General features: G+C 36.0%; 1 protein-coding gene across 1 annotated transcript in view; it reads left to right on the top strand.

Moving 5' to 3' along the window:
- Positions 1 to 18,695, top strand: part of OXCT1 (3-oxoacid CoA-transferase 1) — an 87,180-nt gene that overhangs the window by 38,779 nt on the left and 29,706 nt on the right. The window contains exons 8-13 of the mRNA XM_068668078.1: positions 7,703 to 7,806; positions 10,519 to 10,630; positions 11,121 to 11,215; positions 11,714 to 11,762; positions 15,161 to 15,233; positions 15,992 to 16,067. Coding sequence (XP_068524179.1) covers positions 7,703 to 7,806; positions 10,519 to 10,630; positions 11,121 to 11,215; positions 11,714 to 11,762; positions 15,161 to 15,233; positions 15,992 to 16,067 — 509 coding nt within the window. The remainder of the gene's footprint in view (positions 1 to 7,702; positions 7,807 to 10,518; positions 10,631 to 11,120; positions 11,216 to 11,713; positions 11,763 to 15,160; positions 15,234 to 15,991; positions 16,068 to 18,695) is intronic.

Below are 18,695 nucleotides of genomic sequence, written 5' to 3'. Positions count from 1 at the left end.
TGATATGAATAAGAAAATATAATCTTTTGTTGAGATTAAAGATAACTTCTTTAGGTTTCAATTCTTCTTGATAATGTATGAACAATTTTAATGATAATAAAAAAAAAAGCCTGTTACTTATTTTTACCTTCTTATCAGTCCAATAGTTCTGAATCTATGAAAATAAGCAGTGAAATACAGGAATAATGTATTTAAAGCAAAGTAAATTTCATTTTAAAAAATGTTAAATGATATAATTCCAGTAGAGTTATTATGTTAGCAGCTACACTGTTCAGGAATGGAAAGATCTGGGATGTGGTCAGTAACCTTATTCCAGCAGATGTACCTAGTACAGGCTAAACAGGTTCTTTTGCCATTAACAAGCCCTTAACAAGTGAATAATTTGTTCAATGTCTGCTGGATTTAAAAATAAATAAATAAAATTACCCCCCCAAGCTCTTCTCCCGTTATTTTAATTGTTTGAAAACTATGTAATGTAATCTAAAAAATTATTTTCCAAAATTAACTTTTCCAGAGCTGAAAAAGCAATTTTATATCAATTCAATGGGAATGGTTATGTTCCATTTATTGTCAAGAACTTAGATACTGAATACATATTGGGTGCTTTATAATTAAAAGGTGAAAATATAATTAAGTTCCAGTTTCTGTTGTCACTATTGTTATTCAGTTCAGTGTGATATAATTAAGTATTGAGAACTATGAAATCACTCGCTTCATCAAGAAAGCACAAATTGCAAAATCCAATCACTATTAGTGTGAGTTTATTGATGACTTCAAACTATCAAAATAAGTTTATATCAAAACAAACAGATTTTAAGGTTTTAGGAAGCCTGCTGAGGTGTGCTTACTGCAGGAAGGTGGGACTTCTGGCTTGCTTGGTGTTAAAGCAATCCCTCATACTTTTATTTCAGGTAATGAATTTTACAGTTGAAAAATAAGGCCAAAATTCAAATGAATGAATTTAAGATGGCAAGAAAATTGCTGTCATTTATCACTTTTTCTTGTTGATGCATACAGAATTATATAGACAAACTTGTGCAAATAATCATAGAATCACAGAAAGGTTTGGGTTGGAAGGGACCTTAAAGACTGTCCGGTTCCAACCCCCTGCCATGGGCAGGGACACCTCCCACCAGACCAGGTTGCCTAAAGCCCCATCCAGCCTGGCCCTGAGCATTTCCGGGAATGGGACATCAACAGTTTCTCTGGGCAACCTGTGTCAGTACATCAGCTCTCACATAGTAAACTATTTCTTCCTAATACCTGATCTAAACCTGTTCTTTTTCAGTTTAAAGCCATTCCCCTATCACAGTCGTATCACTACACTCCCTAACAAAGAGTCCCTCCCCAGCTTTCCTGTAGGCCTCCTTTAGGTACCAGGGCAAACAACCAATCAAACAAGTATTTCCATCAATTTAAGGGAGTATTTCAGTAACCAGTAATATCTGGCAGATGCTGGGTTTTTTTTCTTTGTTACCTACTTTGCAAACACCATGAGGAAAAAAACCTGCAAGTTTTAGTATGTACGTACAGTCATTTTTACAGTACATATTTACAGGCAGTGTTGATTACAGGCATCTATTGCTGAAGTTGCTACTCTTTTATAAAAGCACTTCTAGAGTATTTTAGTGAGTATGCCTAAAGTGATTATTTTGGATAAAACCGCCCAGTTATACATGTATGAAAAAAAAAATAAATAAAGGCAAAGTACATTGTTTAAGAATGTTATGGTCTTACTACTTTTCCTTTGAGAAATCTCTCTCCTTAAAACTTAAGAATATTGTGTTCCTGGTAGTGCTAAAAGTTGAACAATTTCTAAATTTCTGAAGTATAATTCTATGTGTGCGATAGAGCTTTTTTGGAGGCCAGCAGCTCATTTCTTCAATATTTTTTTCATTCCTACATACAAGCACACAACTTTACAGATAGACAGTTTTTGTAAATAATCAAGTATGCTTCCTCGTTTCTTTCAAGGTGTTATGCCAGAACAGCTATGCATGAGCACCAAGAGCAGGTAATTTAATGCAGCCTATATACTTCTTTGCTGTCACTAGTACAGCGTGGAGGAAGAGGTTAAGTACATAGAATGGAAAGTGGCTGTTGCAGGGAATGGAGGCAGCAGATACAGAGAAATGTGAGAAAAGAGATTAAGCCAGAGGCAACTAAAAGTGAAGGTAATTGAAGAGATACAGAACAGAGAAAACAAAGGTGAAAGGAGTATAATCTAGCAGGGGCTCCTAAATTACAAGAATGTATAGCCGCATGATGGCAAATGTAAAAGATTCATGTCAGTATTGCTTCCATAATGTTCAGATATAAAATACTGGCAACGTCTTTCACTGTTTTTCTTCTGTGCTCACAGAGGACAAGTCTGCTAGAAACCAGAAAATAGTTCAGATACATAGAATATTCATTGGCACAGAATAGACGAATCAAAACCAACTGCCTCCTATTCCTGTATTGCAAGAAAAGGAATTACCCGGTGAAATCACAAGAATATTATCACAAATATTTTTCATGCTACTTAAATCTGAGAAATGCAATGATATGATATCATTTGGGTGTTGAGGAAATTATTAGATGAGTTTGTGGTCCATCAGAAGCTATGAAGCAAGGTGGTCTATGTGCAGCCTCTCACTGAAGAGGTTCCTAAACTGTAGGTGCTAGAAACTGGCAGGAGATAGCCAGGAGTATCATGCTATCTTTTAAGCTTCTGTTGTTTGCCAAGATGGAGGCTTACTGGACTAACTGAACCTTCAGTGTGACGCAGATCAGCCTCATTAGCCTAAAGGTTCTCTAATAAATCTGCACTTTACAGATTTTTACTGTTCCCGTGTCTTGATACGCTTATGAAGAAATTTATTCCAAGTCTGACATGAACACGACCTGGCTGGTTATGACCAAGACATACCTTTATCAGACTACTGAGTAGTTGTTCACTTTTAAAGTTGTTGTAAAAGTCTCTTCTTCAGGATGGAAATAGACTGATGGTTATTTCATTACAATGGAAACTTAACAGGAATTGAAATTTCATGGTGTGGCTGATCTCAAAACCAGAAAAGGACAGAACAGAATTCAGAACATCTATTTCATCTCCTTGCATTCAGGCAGAACTGAGTAAATAATAACCTACTTTGCTCTTCCCTCTAGCCCAGTAAGTCTGAATAGTTTGTTCTTAATTTCCAATGACAATTTTCAGAGTATATATTCCATCGTTTTACAATATCAAAGGTTTTTGTTATACTCAGTCTAAATAATTAAAATCAATTAAGACTGACTTTTTTTCTTGTTTGTATTAGCTATGAGGAATGGTTTATCACAGTTCCTGACTACCTTTAGTCTTCTCTGGAGTAGACAAACAGACACATCTTTTTCTTATAGCTCTTTCTTTAAACTTTGTATGAGTTTATAAGTGTTACAATGAATTTTGGAGCTACATCCTGACTCTTCCAGCAGTGCACTGAAGAAGCATTCTAATAAGCTTGTCTCTAGCATCTAAGGGGGTAAATTTGTTTTATTTCTTCTGTTTGTTGTCATGTTTTTGCTAGTTATGTTCTGCTGGATGTTTTTATTATTTTAGTTTGATGAACTGAAAGGTACTGGGATAATGAAGACAGTGTTAGAGGAATTTAATAAAGCCATTTTAAAAATAACTGCATAGATTTTGTTAATCACCTGCCCCCAGCCATCCACATTGTCTCCCCCTATCTTGTTGTTGATATTTTTTTTTTGGTCATAATAAGGAATTATGTTTACATGTGAGGCTGTGAGGCTTAGTATTATTAAAACTGAGTTATAAAACAGATATAGCTAAGAACATCTCACATATCATAAAACACCTAATTAGACAACAGGAACAGGTTAAAAAGTGAGTTCTCAGAGTAACCATTTTTTAAGTTTCAAGTTGTTTTGACATGAAAAAATGTGTCATTATAACTTCCTTTCCAATTTTTGTTCTAGAACTGGTGTTTGTTATCTTACTGGAAGTTCATAACCTTGAAGGTTCCTTTTCTCTCTTTAGAAGCCTTTAGAAATTCTGAGTTAAAACTTCAGAATATTAGCTGAATTTCCATAAGCAAAATTAAAACTTCTTTAAAAGAGAAAGTGGATGAAAATTGCAGAAGGAAGTGATATTTTGAAACAAGTGACCATTGATTCTATGAGTGCTGATACCAAAAAGAATGGCAGAAGGCTCTTGTGAATCATAGCAGAGAACAGCTTTTGTGATCTGCTTGTACTTGCAGATAAACCAGTATTCAGAAATGTTTGAAATTATTCATTCTGCTCCCATTGTCAGCAATCAGCAAGATTTGCAAGGATATTTACACCAAGGAAGGAAACTGATATTGCAAAACTCTTGAACCAATGAAAGGATGTTTGAGTCATGAATCAGAACCTTCCCAGAAGAGAGAACTCAGCCCATATGGTCACTCTTCAGCTTCACCTGTAAAAGATGTGTGAGCAAAGATGTGTGAACTTTCTATCACTTTGAGGTTAAAATTGAAAATGAACATGTGATCAAGACAATATCAACAGTACCAAAGTATCTGATTTACTAATTCAAAAAAGTACAAAAGGTGGTCTGTCCTGATTAGTTCCCTATTTAAGCTTTGTCATACTTTTTTTTGCGTGTCTCTTGGGCAGGATGTCATATGTGGATTTCAGATGTTTACACAGGTTCTTCTCTGTGACAAAATAAAGCCTGAGGCAAATAGAGGAAAGACAGAGCAGAAAGCCAAATAAAATTGAGAGTAAAACGGGAAAAAAGATATGTCTTATACAATTCATACACGTCCTTTTAATTTTTAATATAAATTTTCTCCTAGGTGTCTGCTGGTGGTTGAGAATTAGACTATGGATGTGTTACAGGAAAGACTTACAAAATAATATGCAGTATGAGAGGGAACTGAATATGCCCAGCTGTAGAGATGTTTATTTTTTGATTATCATTCTTATCTAGAAAGATGCTTAGGTTATGTCTTGCGTTGGTCACAGTAGTGCTTAGTAGAAAGTTATGTTGCTGTTTCCCATAGCCATCAGACTTCCCGTTTCAGTTTTGTTGGCCTATCTTCATCTGTGGTAGCAGCGCTGGCAACACTGATAGAGGTGGGCTGCCAGCAACCTCCAGGGTTTCAGCTGGAGCATCATCTAGTTTCTCTGTGAGCACAGTTGGGAAGGAGAGTTGGAGTAATCAGATCACATTTGTACTTTCTCAATGAGAGTTCTTACTCTTCCAAAGAAATGTGCTGATTAATTTTACTTGCAGAAGTGGATGATTTGTATTCTTGCAAATTTGTGTTCTTGTATTACAGGCAAAATTACAATCCCTTTTCAAAATTCCATTTTATTGTTATATGCATATTTCAAACATACTTAATTTTAATTATACTCGACGCTCATTTGACATAATGGTAGAACATGGAAATTACAGGACACCAGTAAGAATGGTAGAGGGCTGTCTGTGATCACAAAGGTGTTCCAGTCTGCAGGGATCCTTAGGCTCATTTAAAATCCTTAGGGCAAAATACATTTTGTCAGTGTTACACTCATTTAGGATAATGTACTGAGAAAATAAATAATTATGTTGATGGTTCTTGTGAGGAAAGGCTATCTTGCTGATGGCTGTTTCCAAAGAGATAAAATGCTAACCAATTAAGGGAATGGGGTGACTAATAACAAAATCTGGTATTGTTGGATAAATTATTTATTCTGTGTATTCTACAGGGGGAGGGATGCAGTGTGTCAAGTTTTCTGACAGCATAGTTCTGTTGAATTTGGTTGAACTGTGCCAGTAAAGATTTTGATTTTATAACCTCAGCTACTGAAGCAAATAAAAGTAGTTCTTTTTATGATGAAGTTCAAATCAGTAGCAATTAGTATTCCCCAGACCTAATTTTCAACCTGATAAATGAAGACAAACATAATTAGGCAAGGTGAATTTGGGAGTTCTGCTGATAGCAGATCATCTGCTTATATATAGCTTCATTTCAAAGTCAATCTCCTGATTTTCCTCCCTTTGAGCATGTTATGGTAGTAGTCCCAGCTCTTAGAGAACATCTTCAGGTGTAGGATTTTTCATCTTGCCCTGTGTTTGACTTGGTGTCCTTATTAACTTTAAAATAAATGTATAAAGTAATAACCTTCAATTTAGTGAGACAATTTAGAGAGGGCATGGATGCAATTGCACCATTTTTTTTCCTGAATACAGTGGACTGAGTTTTTAAAATACTGATTTCATCATCTCTCCTCCTTTTGTAAAAATTCAGGTAGCCTTGCACTTTCTGGATGTGTGATTCTGATACCTGTGAGCCCTGTGTTTTGTGTCACTGGCTGTTAAAACCTCTTCCTTGCAATCTTTGCCTTACAGCATTCACATCGTTCACATCTCGTCTCCTCCTGCTTTTTTACCCCATGGCTTGTGTGTTTTTTTGTGTTTTTTTTTTTTGTTTGTTTGTTTGTTTTTTTTTTTTTTAGGGATCATCTTTTTCAAATTCTGTGATCCTCAGTCTGTTAATTTTTCTTCTCCCTCTGCTGCTTTTATGGTGGATTTGTTTTTGTTTGTTTATAGCCACACTGCTTGGCACAGTAGGGAGGTAGTTGTCTATCAGATGCGCTATAGATTTTATTATTGATCACATTATGCAGTAACAGTAGGATGTTAAATTGAATTTTAAGTTCTTTAATGTTGCTTCTCTGGTGATGGCTGCCAAAAGATGTAACCCTACTGATATGTCACACCCGGGGTCTTGTTTTGGAATTCTTAGACTTCTTTCAGATATTCCTGAAAGCTTAATTAGCTTCTGATGGCAACAGAAGGCAGTTTGGAAGCTATTTAATTTCCTTTCAAGTAGATTATTTCAGATGCTATCTTAGATCCGTTGCTTCAACATCATAAATTTTCTCTGTGTTTTGATGAAGGTAGAGTCCCATCGCAGTGTTTGTCTTGTGAGTTTTGTGACAGAATGAGATGTACTTTATGCACCTGAGATTTTCCAAAAAAGCACCAGGAATGGCTCAGGCTGTGTGCTGCAGGTGTGAGGCTGTATCAGGGTCTCCAGTTAGAGCACCCTGAACTTGGACAAAGCTGGGAGGAAAACCCCAGTCTGTGGTTCTCCACTTAGGTCACATTTTAAATGTACCATGTGTGCATTGATATTATTCCATGCTGAATCTCTGTTTCACAAGTTGTAGAAACTTATAGTTCTTTAAATCTTTATTGCAATTAATTATTATAGTTCAAATGTTTCTAATTTTATTTTTGGGTACACTGCAGAGAAACCTCAAGTCAGCTCCTGTGTTTGTATCCTTTAAATCTAGGCTTCTTGGTATTCTGACTTATTTGTTTCCTTACTGTTTCCTCCTGTTTGGATGTAAACTAGGTGTAGATACAGACAATTCTGATGTATCTTGACATGGTATAATTCTGTATGATGGTTGTACAACTAGGGTGGTTAAAAAATCAACTACTTCAAACACGTATATAGAAATATCCTTTGAAAGAAGTGTGCTTTTTGCTGCATATGAAAGAAAAGGAAAGATAAGCAGTAAAAATAGCCTATTTTAAATGGAATATCTGTTTTGTCCCATTTCTTGGTTTTCTTCAGTGATTTAATCTGCTGTATATTTAACTGTAATTTAACTGCTAATGAACTCTCTCATTTAATATTGTTTGTAAATATTTTCTTTTTCTCTTTGTAGGTAGAAGAAATTGTTGATATAGGAGCATTTGCCCCAGAAGACATACATGTTCCCAAAATCTATGTTGATCGCCTGATACAAGGAGAGAAGTTTGAGAAGAGAATTGAAGTAAGTAGCTCAGATTCTTGGCCATGATATATCTTATCTTGGGTTGTGTTTTAGAATTTACAGCACTCTTACTGTAGCCACTAAGTGGCAGGAATGACAACCTGTCAAACCTATGTACTGGAGCTTAGGTAGGTGCTTAGTAGGTAGATGAGAGTCTGAGAATTGATTTTTTTGTCTCATGCATCAGCCTCTTAGGTTCAATCCCTAAATAAGCTAGAACAAGTGCCTGTGGTACTTGATGACTTTATTGCAGTTGAAAAATTGGTGATGGAAAAACATTCTTCATTCTCCTTCCTTCCCGTGTTTCTCCGTCTGTCAAGTCTTGGTGTTCCCCCTTTGTCTACAATAAGGTGCTTTTTTTTTTTTTTTTTTTTTTTTTTCCTATTGGGAAGCTTTTGATATGATAGGGCCAGTCTCAGCCCCTTCATGCCTCACAGTGAATTACATCCCATTGCAGAGGCCACAGAACTTTCCTTTTCACTAAATGGGAACTTTTCTAGGCATTGGCATTTCTGAATAAAATATATCAATAGTTATTACAAATTGCAGGAATATTATTCAAACACTGAAAACTTCCAAGAAAATGACCATTATGTAATTGTTCTTTGTTTCCTTGGCTTTGCCTCACTCAGGCTATGTCTCTCCATTCATCTTGATGATGTGACAATGCTCTTAAAGTCCAATTAAAAATTATGTGTTTCTCCAGTGTATCCATAGCCTGGAGATGGGAATGATTCAAAATCTTATTAGAAGAGCTGGTGGAGGGTGAACTACATGACACAACAACAACAAAGAAATATTTGACCAAAAAAAAAAAGTGCAAAAAGGAATTGTAATAACTAAACTTTTATTATTAAACTGAAGTCAAAAAGTCCTATGAAGTCATAAAAGGCCTTTTCTCTAAGTAAGCTTGTTTAGGTTAACATTAAAACATGCTCTTGGTTGTTGTTGCATCTGCTCATTCTGCAAAAACATTTTCCCTGTTGTTGAGTATTTGACTGGAAAGAGAAGTATCAAACCTCTCATATTTTTCCTCAGGTGTGTTGTGTTAGACTGCTCTATTTCATCCTTTTGAATTGATACCCTATTGTAGAGTTTAAAAGCTTTAAACTTGCAGAGGAGAAACCCATTTTGTATTTAATAAACTTATGTTCTGATTACAGTTTGGCATTGGATAAAGTGGTGATTCTCTTCCAAGGAGAGACCTTTAAAAAAAGTACATAAGCTGCTTGATTTTCTTTGATTTGTCTGTGTAATGAGGGGGTGGACACCTAGTCAAATGCCCCCTTTCCTATATGCTTAAGAAAAAAAAAAGAAAACAAGTAAGAGAAAGAAAAATGCTACGGTAAACTATGCAACAGAGTTGTAACAGAGATTAATTTTATATGTGCTTTGTTTGTACTTCTATGTAACTCTAGCAGTGCTCTTTAATATGTAGGGGAAGAAAATGGCAGATTTATGTACTCATCCATAAGAGATTATCCATAGAAGATTAGGGATGAAAGATTAGGAAGTGTTTGTCCATATTAAAACATTGAGTATAAGTGCTAAGAGGGAAGAAAAGGAATAAAAAGAGCAGCAAGACTATCGTAATTCTTACTGGTAGTGGTTCCTGCCTAATTGAGCTCAGGCTTGTTCCCTCTGTTAGGGACAGTGTCTGTGTCATACTTTCTACCTGACTTTCTGTTTGGTGGAGGAAAATCCTTGGTGATTGATCCTAATTTTTTCATAACATACAAGGGAAGTGATCCTAGGAAAAATAGCCAAAGCATAAAATAAAGTCATCAGGAACTTCAAGAGGACTAATACTGTTCCTGACTGCCCAAGAGGAGACTGACCTCCAATACAGAGGAAAAAAAATGATGCAAAAATTATCTTGTGGTAATGGAAAGGAACAGATGATAGTTTTGCCAGATTTGTCAATTATGTCCTAGTTAGGAGTGAATGTGAGGACACAGTGGGTGCAGGATGTGATTTTGTCCAGATCAGCCTTATACCCCAGGGGGACATGCATGAAGAACAGAATTTCTGTAAAGAAATACCTACAGAAAGGATCATACAAAAATCTTGAATGCTGGGCATTTTTCACATATATGTGATTTTGGAAGCATCAATTTAAGGCCAGGAAACTTCAGGAAAAAAACTTCAGACATATTATGCAAGATTGTATTGACTTATTTCTGAAAACATACTTGCCTAACTCCCATTATCTTTACATGACTGGCAATTGACTGTTTCATGCATGTAAATCCAGAATAGCACCACTGAATTAAATGAATGCAGAAAGAGAGCAGTATGTGAATTTTAGGCTGACATTAAAAAAAAAATAATCTATTTAGGTATCTCTGGGGCAATGAATGCCAAATTTGCTAGTAGCTGCACTAATACTTGGTGCCTTCTTTCACTCTTATTCTTCTTAACTAGTTGCATCTATGTATCACATATCTTGACAATATAGACAAGTTACTTGGCAATGTAGACAAAGAAATAACATTATGCTCTAAAGATATCATTGGGGCTGTCTGATGACTATTGGCTTGGGTAAGATTGAATAGATAGACAAAACATCTTTCTTGTAAGAGATAGATAAATAACATTATTCTTAGATGAAGTATCTCAATGCAATCACAGATCAGGCTTTTGTGTTTTGAGAAGCAAGAATCTGGATGCTAATTTTTGCATATGGTTATTTTTTGTTTGTTTGTTTTGCAGCGCTTATCAATCCGAAAACCTGAAGACTCAAAAGCCAAACAAAAACAAGGAGACAATGTGAGGGAGAGGATCATCAGACGGGCTGCTTTAGAGTTTGAGGATGGCATGTATGGTATCCTCCACCTGTGCTATAGGTTAAAATGACGACTTGATAGACTAGTAGCTGCAGCTGTTTTTGTTTCATGAAAGTTAATTAACATGCTCTTTATTTGTCTTTCCAAGAGCCTGGAATTCTTGCATTTTAATAACGCTCTGTTGAAATAGATGGGATGTTAAAGCATAGGATACCTGGAGTCTTTATTCAGGCATATCTGCAGAGCTTGTTGGCAGTTGAATATTTCGTAAGAATTTCTTTTAAAATTTACCTGCATTATCAATGGAGCTTTGTTGGACTGCTTTTTTGTTTGTTTTTATTTAGTATGTTGACTCAATGCAATCAGTCCAAATGACAAAATAATTCAGCACAAGTGTGAGGCATCCTGCTAAAAATTGAAATGTTTATGAAAACAACAGTTCTAATGGTAGTCCAATAATAACTTTGTTTAATTTACTAGTTTACAGTAAATATATTCCTTTTTGCACCTTGACCGATTTTTTGTCAGCTAATCTGGGTATTGGAATCCCACTGTTGGCCAGTAACTTCATCAGTCCAGACATAACTGTTCACTTACAGAGTGAAAACGGAGTCCTGGGTTTGGTAAGGATGTATCATAGTGCCTTATCTGCAATACTTACTTTGCTGTGCTGCTAGGTTTTATTCCCTGCTGCTGCCCCCATCCTGATTACCGTTTTACTAGAAATCATATTCAAGCAATATTGCATGGTGATAAAACTTAAAAGGGAATACTATTTTTGCTGTGGTAAAGCTTTACCATATTACACTTGAATACCTCTTTCTGAAAAATGTCTGTCAGTTTGGTTAGGAAAAAAAAAAAACGCACAATAGCAAAAAAAAAACAGTCTGGTTATTTAATGATTCTAACAGCCTCTAAACAGTATATCCATCACTCTTGATACATTAGTTGACGTAAATTTTGTCTTTATCATCACGGATAGTGTTGTGCTGAAGAGGAAAAAAATGGATGTTTGTGATGATCTGTTTTCTGCAATAAGCATTAGAAATAGTAAAGCAGTCATGAATTGTATCTCAAAGATATTGTAATATAAAGCTGACATATGTCTGTGTTATTGTCAGGGTCCTTATCCACTTGAAAGTGAAGTAGATCCAGACCTGATTAATGCAGGTAAAATCTTTTAAAATCTTTTAAGTCAATTTAATATATCGAAAATGATTCTTCACTGTTAATTTAGAATTTTTCTTTTGATTTGGCATTTGAACAGACTCCTGGTTTATTTACTTATAAATATTAACATATTTGGCTTGGTTTAGTCTTTGAAATGAAGGTTGGCTTTGATCAATAGAGATATTTAATATTCTAGTTAGAGAGCTTATGCTTTTGTTCATTTTAGTAGCTGCTGAAGGGAGCTCTTTTCCAGGCCAGTCAGTAAAGAGTACAATTTTCCTTTTCAGAAGTGAGGTTGTTTAGTGGAGCTTTTACATGAATATGGATATTTTTTTCCCTGTTCCTTTTCATGTTCTTCTAGAAAATGTTTTTCAATGATTTATGAGTGGGACATGTTTTTAAAGATTCTGTAAGTAGTGTCCTGGCTTCTTTCTGTACAGTGAATTGTGTACATGATGCCTGATTGTATGTTTGGGGAGGGAGCTGTAGCCAGGGCTGGGGGAAGGAGCTTGCTGAGGGATCAAGAATGCTGGAAGGCTGCTTTCCCTTCACTGGGGGTGGAGTGTAGGTCTCAGGTTACGAAGTGAAAGCAGGGATGGGGAGGCACACAAAGGAGCAGCAGGTCTGGGACTGCTCTGTCTGGAGGAATGTTCCTTTTCCACATATATCACCTGCTATGGCTCCCCTGTATTTCTCCATCTGAGCTTCATACTGCTGCCTGCTCTTTTGGGGCATTTCACCTCAGAAGCAGCCACAAAATGCAAAAATACAAACTTGTTATGGTTTACTGCATCTGCCTGTGATCTGATTTCTGTTGTCTTGATAGGAAGTTGTACTCACATCCCTTCTCTCTTTCTACATAAGACTAAACCTATATATTGCATTCTGACAAACTGAAGTAGGCCTTATACATATGACACCTTATGAATTCCCATTCATTCTAATGATACAGAATGTAGACCCACAGCTGACAAGCTTAGACTTATTTTGTTAAGTCTCTCTATCTCTTTCTGTACGCATGTATATATGTGTGTAAATATATATATATATATGTAGAAAGCACCTTTCTCTGTGTCCATTAGCTAGTCCAATTAAATTCTGAATAGTCAAAGGAAATAAAGTACTGACATCAAATCGGCTTTTAATTTCATATCATGGTGCAGTCCAGCAATTGTTCACTGACTTGAAACATTTGCTACCTGGCTTAACTAATTGATACTGTTAGGTTATGCTATGTTATTTCTCTGTTGCTGAATTATGTTTTAAATAAGGAGCTATTTAAGTCCATCTTCTGATTAGAAATTAGAAATTATTAAGGAATCGAGTCCAGTGTTTCAACTGTTGAGATACATTTTATGAAGAAAAATATCAGGGGTACATGGAAGCTGAGTTAATGATTGAAGTTATTTTCAGGATTTAAATAAATACTGAAGGTGTCATTGTAAGGAAAAAAATATTTAGATAAAAATACTTATCATAAAAGGTAAAACAATATAGAACCTTGTTAGAACTTAATGGTAATTTCTAATACATGTGCATTAGAAATGAACACAGTAACAGAGTAATAAAGGGAAAAAAAACCAAGAACATGATAAAGCCTGAAAAAAATGTTCTGCTTTTATATGGACATCAAGATGATCTTGTTTATGACAAATATTTTTGAAGACAGAATCTTCCAGGTAGCATAAAACATTAGAATGCAACATGGAAATCAGATTGTTCTGGTATTGGTAATTTAATGTTAAGCTCCTTAACATCTTTCTCTGAAGTTGCAATAGACAAAACACAAGATTAGGTGAATCTCTGCTCAGTCACCAAAACTATTATTGCTATCATTGCTGAAACATGCAGAACTGCTAAACCCCACTGATACTTAGTTGGATTAAGACCACTCTAGGTGCTTTTCAGCCAAATTTATAAAAACATTTAGAAGAATAGATCCTAAATTACAAAGAATAGAAAGAAGAATAGATCCTAAATTACAAAGGAGTAAAATTTAATTCTTTTCTTGCTCATAGCCTGAAAAGTAGCAGTATCAGCCCCAAATTCCATGTTTTCAAAACAAACTCAAGGCTGGGCTCTTGCCATTTTTTTATCAAATGTAATTGCATTTTTCTGAAATAAGTTTTGTTGTCTGTTCCATTTTTGAATGTCTCAGTTAGAGTCAGGTTATCTTGACAGTAATTTCAAGGTAGATTCTGTCCGCCTTTCAGCAGATGTGTTTACAAGCACTGACTTCTTGAAAGCATTTTCCAGAACTGGGTAATACGGTGTTCTTGTTACATTGTTCTTTGGCCCTCAGCCTTTTTTTTTCTCAGCACTGTCTTAGCTTGTCTCTTTTTCCTGAGGTTCTCACTCCATGCCTCTTCTGCATCATCTCTTCCATTCCTTGATTGCCTGGTAGGGAAGGACATTTCAGGCAGTCTCACAGCTGCTCTGGGTGTTTGCATGATGAATTCTTGTGATCTGACTGCAAGACTGCTTGTATAACCTTAACTCTGATTTTTTTCTATCAAGATTTTATTTCCTCACAATATCTTGGTGTATGTTATACACCAGTTGAACTCAATTAATTATAACAGGTAACTTAGGTCTCGCCTTCAACTTGCCTGAAGTGTTTCCTTCCCCTTTCCCATCCTTTTTGTTTCCTTCTTGTCTTCTTTTTCCCAGTTTTCTGGAAACTGTTTAATGATGTCTCTTCCCTGCTGTTGTTGTCTAACTTTATCTTCTCAGTGTCGTCTGGTGCTAAAGTCTGTTTTTTTCTCTAAAGTATCTCATGTTTGGTGGATATTTTTATCCACAGCTGTGTTTCTTTTGACTTTCTATTGGCACCCTAAATACATGGTTGATCCTCAGACTGATTCAAAGTACTGGCAGGAGAGGAGAGAGACGGCTCTGGACAGAGTCAAAAAAAAAAAAAAAATTCCAAGTATGCTCCATTGTTTAACCCAAGAACAGTGAAACACACAGAAGCCCTTTTTCTTTTGCACTTAAGGCAAGGTTAGACTAGATCATTTGTTTCTGTGTGTTCTACATCATTATCAGTGTAGACTGTGTTGAGCCTGGTCTGCTCATTCTTCTTTGCAACCTGCCTATCTCCTGAAGATGCTCTTTCAGTTTTGGTAGTGCAGAAAAGCTGAAGTCCACAGAAATTTCTTAACCTCTTGTCTCAGTACTGCCTTGCTTGAGACTGCTGGTGGTCAAACAGTGGCCAACCCTATTATTAAAAACTGTCACAAACTGCTTCCTTGTCCATTATGATTGATTAGGTTTACATTCTTAAGTGTAATCAGGTCCATAATTGTACAGAATCCAACGTGGTGTTCTTGGTTAATAGCTGTAGCTTCTTTTGTCAAAGAAACAAAATATGTACAGACAATATCTTATTTCTTTTACAGGTAAGGAGACAGTCACTGTTCTTCCTGGTTCTTCTTATTTCTCTAGCGATGAATCATTTGCAATGATAAGAGGGTATGTAACAACACAAACCCTGATCTTTTGAAACATGAAAAGAATAAACTTAGTCAGTGGCTGAACTCATTAGTAATTCTTTGAGATGTAGTTAACATTTAACAGCCTGCAAAATGATTATGGACTTAATCAGTGATGGTTTATAGAGTATTAGGTCTAGCTATTGGAAATTGAAAAACGCTAACTGATACCATAGTGATGTTTGTGTCTACCACCACCTGGCCATATATAAACACATTTATAACTAGGTTCTAACAACTACTTTTTGGTCATTTCCAAGTATCTAATCTGTGCTTGCACACTGTGTATTCTCTTTGTTCAGCTTGCAACTATGATCCTCATTCCTCCTCCCTAATGGAAATTCACCATCTGCACCTGTTTTTTGTTTGTTTTTCGGGAAGGAGGCTGGATGCAAACAAACACTAAATCCTAATGGCTCTGAAAAGATAATGAGTGCATGTAAATATGTGAAGGAGTGTACTTAAAAGTATGAGTTCAGAGCTGATTGTCTGTGCATGCAATTAACCAAAACCAGACAGAAACAATAACATTTCTGAGGCTCAGTAGGCAGGCAGGAAAATTTGCAGCAGTGATGTATCTAGAAGAAAACAAAAACCTATGAGTGACAAAATGGTTGCTAAGTCTGTGGTATACTATTTTAAAGGTGATGCAATGAGACTCTGGGAAAAAAATGTAAAGTGTTGTGGGCTGTTACTTGAACATGATATGCTAATTACACACTTTGCTTCTCTTGCCAGAGGCCATGTTGATTTGACAATGCTTGGAGCTATGCAGGTGTCTAAGTACGGTGACCTGGCCAACTGGATGATTCCAGTAAGTAGACGTTTGTATAACTGACAGTGCACCATATTGAGGATAATATAAACATATTTGTAACTGAGAGTCAGGGAAAGGAGAAAAGGCTTGAAGCAAAAGCAGCATTGAGAAGATGGGTCAGGGCAGACCCAAGTACAAATACAGACTGGGAGAAGAACTCATTGAACTCTGAGGAGAAGGACTTGGGAGTATTGGTTAATGAGAGGCTCAGCGTGAACTGTACCCGCAGCCCAGAAAGCCAACTGTATCCTGGCCTGCATCAAAAAAAATCATGGTCAGCAGGTCAAGGGAGGTGATTCTCCCTATCTACTCTGCTCTTGCGAGACCCCACCTGGAATCCTGAATTGAGCTCTGGGGTATCCAGTATAAGAAGAAAATGGACCTATTAGAGTGAGTCCAGAGGAAGGCCATGAGCATGTTAGTGGAGGGCTGGAGCACCTCTTAACTCTCAGCCTCTCTTCATAGTTGTTCCGTCTGGGGAAGAGAAGGCTCCAGGGAGGCCTTACAGTGGTCTTTTGGTACCAAAAAGGGCCTACACGAAAGCTGGGGAGGGATTTTTTGCAAGGACGTAGTGATAGGACAAGGGATAATGGTTTTAAGCCAAAAGAGGGTAGATTTAGATTGCACATAAGGAAGAAATTCTTCTCTCAGAGGGTGGTGAGACACTGGAACAGTCAACCCAGAGAAGCTGTGGATGCCCCATCCCTGAAAGTGTTCAAGGCCAGGCTGGATGGGGCTTTGGGCAACCTGGTCTCATGGGAGGTGTCCCTGCCCATGGCAGGTGGTTTGGAACTAGATGATCTTAAAGGGCCCTTCCAACCCAAGACGTTTTGTGGTTCTAAAAAAAAAATAATAGAGGACATGCAACCTTGAGGTTAACAGTTTTCCTTGGATACTGCTGTCACCAAGCAATAAAATACAAGAAGTCAGCCCTCTAAAGGTATGTTGGTGGGAAGTAATGTGAAAAACTAAACTTGATTTATGTAAGCTGGGTTTTATTCCTTTTGGGTCTATGCCTTTAAAATGTCAAGTTTTCAGCTGAGGCATGATGGTTTTTCTTCAGCGAGCAACAACTCTTGTATAGTTGTAACTGAAGAAAAACCTTTAAGGAAGGTGTGAAATAGTATGGAGCTCATCGTATAATGATAGAAAATAGCCTGCATTATTTTTCTCAGTATTTCTGTCAGTCTCAGCATTACCATTTTGAATACACCTAGAAGGAAGTAACTCATACTCGTGCAAATAATTCTGCAGGTTTGAAACATAAAAATATAAGCCAGTCTCGTTATTATTTAAGCAACTGATAACATTAATCCATTATTTGAACACACTTTAGATTTTAACATCAGATAACATATGTATTTTTCATATCACTTACAAGTTGGATATTTTCAATGGCTTTCAATACGGTACTATTTTTATCAGAATTACCTAGGGAAACAAAAACAAAACAAAACAAACAAAAAAGCATTTTTAGCCTGGTTTATGGTATTTAGAGGTACTCTCATAGGCATAGTTTAATATATATATTTTTTTAATCTCTCTCCATATTTTTATTTCAATTGTCAGATAAATTCTTTGTTCTGTTCTGCTTGGTTGCCTTAGATAGACATTCTCTTTATGCTTTTGCATAAAAAAAAATCACTATATTTACATGTCCCTATACTTGTATATTCAAGATTACTTAAGTCTTGAGATTTTCTTCTTTCCCAGTCCTTCGGTTTTACAAAAGCTCTGTTAAATGTTCCTGCACCTGGTAAAGCCTTCTTTTTTCTCAAGTTATTTCTGAAAGGCCCATTAGAAAGCAGAAGGGGGTGGGCTAAATTTTGGGTAGGAAGAATTGCTTTTTTGTGCTTTTTCATTGCTTTTGTAAATTGAAGAGTCTAGAGAAGCATTCTTCAAAATATCCAAGTGAAAAAATATTAAATGATCCCTACTCTATAATATTCCTAGGAAATAAGCAAAATGCATGTGATAGCCAATAAGTTGAAATGGTCAGGGGGAAAAAAAATCTTACTGATTCATCAGTAGATAGTTTTTTTTCATTCCCCTTCCCCCCAAAAAACACAAACAAACAAACAAACAAAAAACTTTAATTTCAACTGACCAAATTGTTATCTCAGGATATTAAATTTCACACAGTTGCATCTATGCTGAATCTAAAAGCTATTAACTAGAATCTTTATTCTTGAAAAGAGTTATCACGACCAGGAGCAATTCACCACTTGCTTTGTTGATTTCTTTCATTTTACTTGTTTTGTTTATGTTCCCTCCCCCTACTCCCCCCTCAAAAAAAAAAAAAAAAAAGCCTATTATGCTACATTCCCATACATTCCCAGCTTTATTTTTATTTTAATCTCATCTCCTATTGTCTTTTGGTAGGCTTTTCCTGGTATATTCTAAAAGTGCTTTTTAAGCAGTATTCTGGGTTGATAGATCACATGTATTTATAGTTTATACAACAAAATACGCTTTGACATTGCTTAAATATTAAATCAAAAATATTTTTTGCACAGGGCAAAAAATCTCTTCAAAATAAAGCTGTTAATTTTTTTTTCCCAGAAATATTTTACCACAATATTTAGTTTATTGTCCAGAGCTTCTTTGATTCCTGTCAGCATCAGT

This window comes from Anas acuta, chromosome Z, assembly GCF_963932015.1.
Source record: "Anas acuta chromosome Z, bAnaAcu1.1, whole genome shotgun sequence".
Taxonomy (NCBI): domain Eukaryota; kingdom Metazoa; phylum Chordata; class Aves; order Anseriformes; family Anatidae; genus Anas; species Anas acuta.
The sequence above is the reverse complement of the archived record's forward strand: the minus strand, read 5'-3'. Positions and strand labels throughout refer to the sequence as shown.